Here is a 2944-nt window from a genome sequence, read left to right as displayed (position 1 = left end):
TTCTGCTACATTCAGCACCATGTCGCTGTCCATGGTGCTGAATGTAGTCAAACCTTCATACAGCTTGGTGGTATTAGTGTGTGTGTGTGTGTGTACATGTGTGTGAGTGTGTGTGTGTGTGTGTGTGTGTGTGTGTGTACGTATGTGTGTGTGTGTGTGTCTATTGGTGTATTTATTTGTGTATGTATTTGTGTATGTGTGTGTGCGTGTACGTGTGCGTGTACATGTGTGTGCGTGTGTATGTTTGTGCGTGTGTGTGTGTGTGTCCCCAAAAGTTACCAAAAATGTATGTGTGTATATGCGTGCGTGGTGCGTGGGGCGTGTGTGTCTGTGTGTGTGTGTGTATATGTGTATATATATATGTATAAGTGTATTTATTGTTTATGTATGTGGTGTGTATGTGTATGTGTGTTTATGTGTGTGTGTGTGTGTGTGTGTGTGTGTGTGTGTGTGTGTGTGTGTGTATTTATGTATTTATGTATATATTATGTCGCCAGTGATGGAAGTTAGCGTTTGGCCTCTCGAGGGTAAAACTCGGCTAAGGTGCTCTGAGGAATCCTCTTCAGCATCTCTTTGGGGAAAATCCTCATCAGCTGCCAGCCGACGTCCAGAGTCTCGAACACGCTGCGGTTCTCGTAGGCGCCTGGAGACACACACACACACACACACACACACACACGATCAGTCATCAATAATCAATCATCAATCATCAGTAGACAGGTTTTAGGTTTATTTTAGGAGAGGAGAGGAAGAGGAAGAGGAGAGGAGGAGGAGGAGGAGAGTAGGAGGAGATGAAGAGGAAGAGGAAGAGGAGGAGGAAGAAGAGGAGGGGAGGAGAGGAAGAGGAGGAGAGGAGGAGGAGAGGAGGAGGAGATGAAGAGGAGAGGAGGAGGAGAGGAGGAGAGGAGAAGAGGAGGAGGAGGAAGAAGAGGAGAGGAGGAGGAGAGGAGTGTGTGTGTGTGTGTGTCCTTTTCATCTGCTCCACAGTGAGATGAATCAGCTGTAACTCAGAGACTTGCCCCAGTGTACCTTGGGAAATGAAGTTCTTCTCAAACTTGGTGAGGAACTCCAGATAGAGGAGATCATCAGCTGTCAGAGCTTCTTCTCCCACAACAGCCTTCATGGCCTGGACGTCTTTACCTATGGCATAACACGCATACTACACACACACACACACACACACACACACACACACACACACACACACACACACACACACACACACACAATTATTATTATTTTTTGGATCACAAATCTTTTTAAAATAAGTGATTTGAAATTAATTCAATTGAATACACACACACAGATACACACAAATATACAAACACATATACACACATGCACATGCACACACACACATATGCACACATGCACATGCACACACACACATATACACATGCACATGCACACACACACATATACACACAAACAGATACACACACACATTTCATACACACACACATCACATACACATACACACACACATTTCATACACACCACATACACACACATATTTCACACACACATTTCACACACACACATATTTCATACACACATTTCACACACACATACACACACACATACACACACACACATACACACACATATTTCACACATACACACACACACACACACACACACACACACACACACACACACCACACACACACACACACACAGTGAGAGCAGTGTGTGTGTGTGTGTGTGAATTTACGAGCTGGTTGGAAACGTCAGAGTGATCTCTGCGAGTCATTCCTTCACCGATGGCCGACTTCATCAGACGGGAGAGAGACGGCAGCACGTTGATGGAGGATAGATCTGAGGAGGAGGAGAGGAGAGGAGAAGGAGAGGAGGAGAGGAGAGGAGGAGGAGGAAGAGAGGAGAGGAGAGGAGAGGAGAGGAGAGGAGAGGAGAGGAGAGGAGAGGGGAGGAGAGGAGGAGGAGGAAGAGAGGAGAGGAGAGGAAGAGGAGAGGAAGAGGAGAGGAGGAGGAAGAAGAGGCGAGGAGGAGAGGAGGAGGATAGGATAAGAGGAGAGGAGAGGAGGGGAGAAGGGAGAGGAGAAGAGGAGAGGAGAGGAGGGGAGAGGAGAGGAGAGGAAACTCAGGAGAGGAAACTCAGGAGAGGAGAAGAGGGGAGAAGAGGAGGAGGAGAGGAAGAGGAGAGGAGAAGAGGAGGAATAAGAGGAGGAGAGGAGAGGAAGAGGAGGACAGGAGGAGGAGAGAGAGGAGGAGGAGAAGGAGAGGGAGAGGAGAGAAGAGGAGAGAGGAGGAGAAGAGAGGAGGAGGAGAGGAGAGGAGAGAAGAGGAGAGAAGAGGAGAGGAGAGGAGAGGAGAGGAGAAGGAGAGGAGGAAGAGAGGAGAGGAGGAGGAGAGGAGGAGGAGGAGAGGAGGAGAGGAGAGGAGAAGGAGAGGAGGAAGAGAGGAGAGGAGGAGGAGAGGAGGGAGGAGGAGAGAAAGAGGAAGAGAGAGGAGGTGGAGATGAAGAGGAGGAGAGGAGAGGAGAGAGGAGGAGGAGGAGAACAAGAGAGGAGAAGAGAGGAGAGGATAAGGAGGAGAGGAAGAGGAGGAGGAGAGAGGAGGAGAGAGAGGAGGAGGAGAGGAGAAGAGGAGAGGAGGAGGAGAAGAGAGGAGGAGAGGAGAGGAGGAGAGGAGAGGAGGAGAGGAGAGGAGGAGAGAAGGAAGAAAGAAGGAGAGGAGAGTAGCAGGAGGAAAGGAAGACGAGAAGGAGCAAGAGAAGAGGAGGAGGAAGAGAGAGGAGGAGAGGAGAGGAGGAAGAGAAGGAGAACAGGAGAGGAGGAGGAGGAGAGAGAAGAGGAGGAGGAGGAGGAAGACAGCATGATATCAGTGAGTTGTTCTGAATAAAACATAAAAATAACAATTCTCAGTTTATGATTTGGGAGCCAAAGTGGTTTCTTGGCTCTGAGCGGTTGCCAGGCAACAGGAA

The 2944-nt window shown here is 48.8% G+C and overlaps 1 protein-coding gene across 1 annotated transcript in view; it reads right to left on the bottom strand.

Moving 5' to 3' along the window:
* Positions 1-506: 506 nt before the first annotated feature.
* LOC128354841 (V-type proton ATPase subunit B-like) overlaps positions 507-2944 on the bottom strand; it is a gene marked incomplete at its 5' end in the record, with an annotated part of 4673 nt that continues 2235 nt past the window's right edge. The window contains 4 exon segments of the mRNA XM_053314986.1: positions 507-643; positions 1030-1159; positions 1715-1806; positions 1809-1818. Coding sequence (XP_053170961.1) covers positions 507-643; positions 1030-1159; positions 1715-1806; positions 1809-1818 — 369 coding nt within the window.

The sequence above is a fragment of the Scomber japonicus genome, unplaced genomic scaffold (assembly GCF_027409825.1).
Source record: "Scomber japonicus isolate fScoJap1 unplaced genomic scaffold, fScoJap1.pri scaffold_686, whole genome shotgun sequence".
Lineage (NCBI taxonomy): Eukaryota > Metazoa > Chordata > Actinopteri > Scombriformes > Scombridae > Scomber > Scomber japonicus.
Note: the sequence above shows the minus strand (reverse complement) of the source record. Positions and strands in the feature narration are given on the sequence as shown.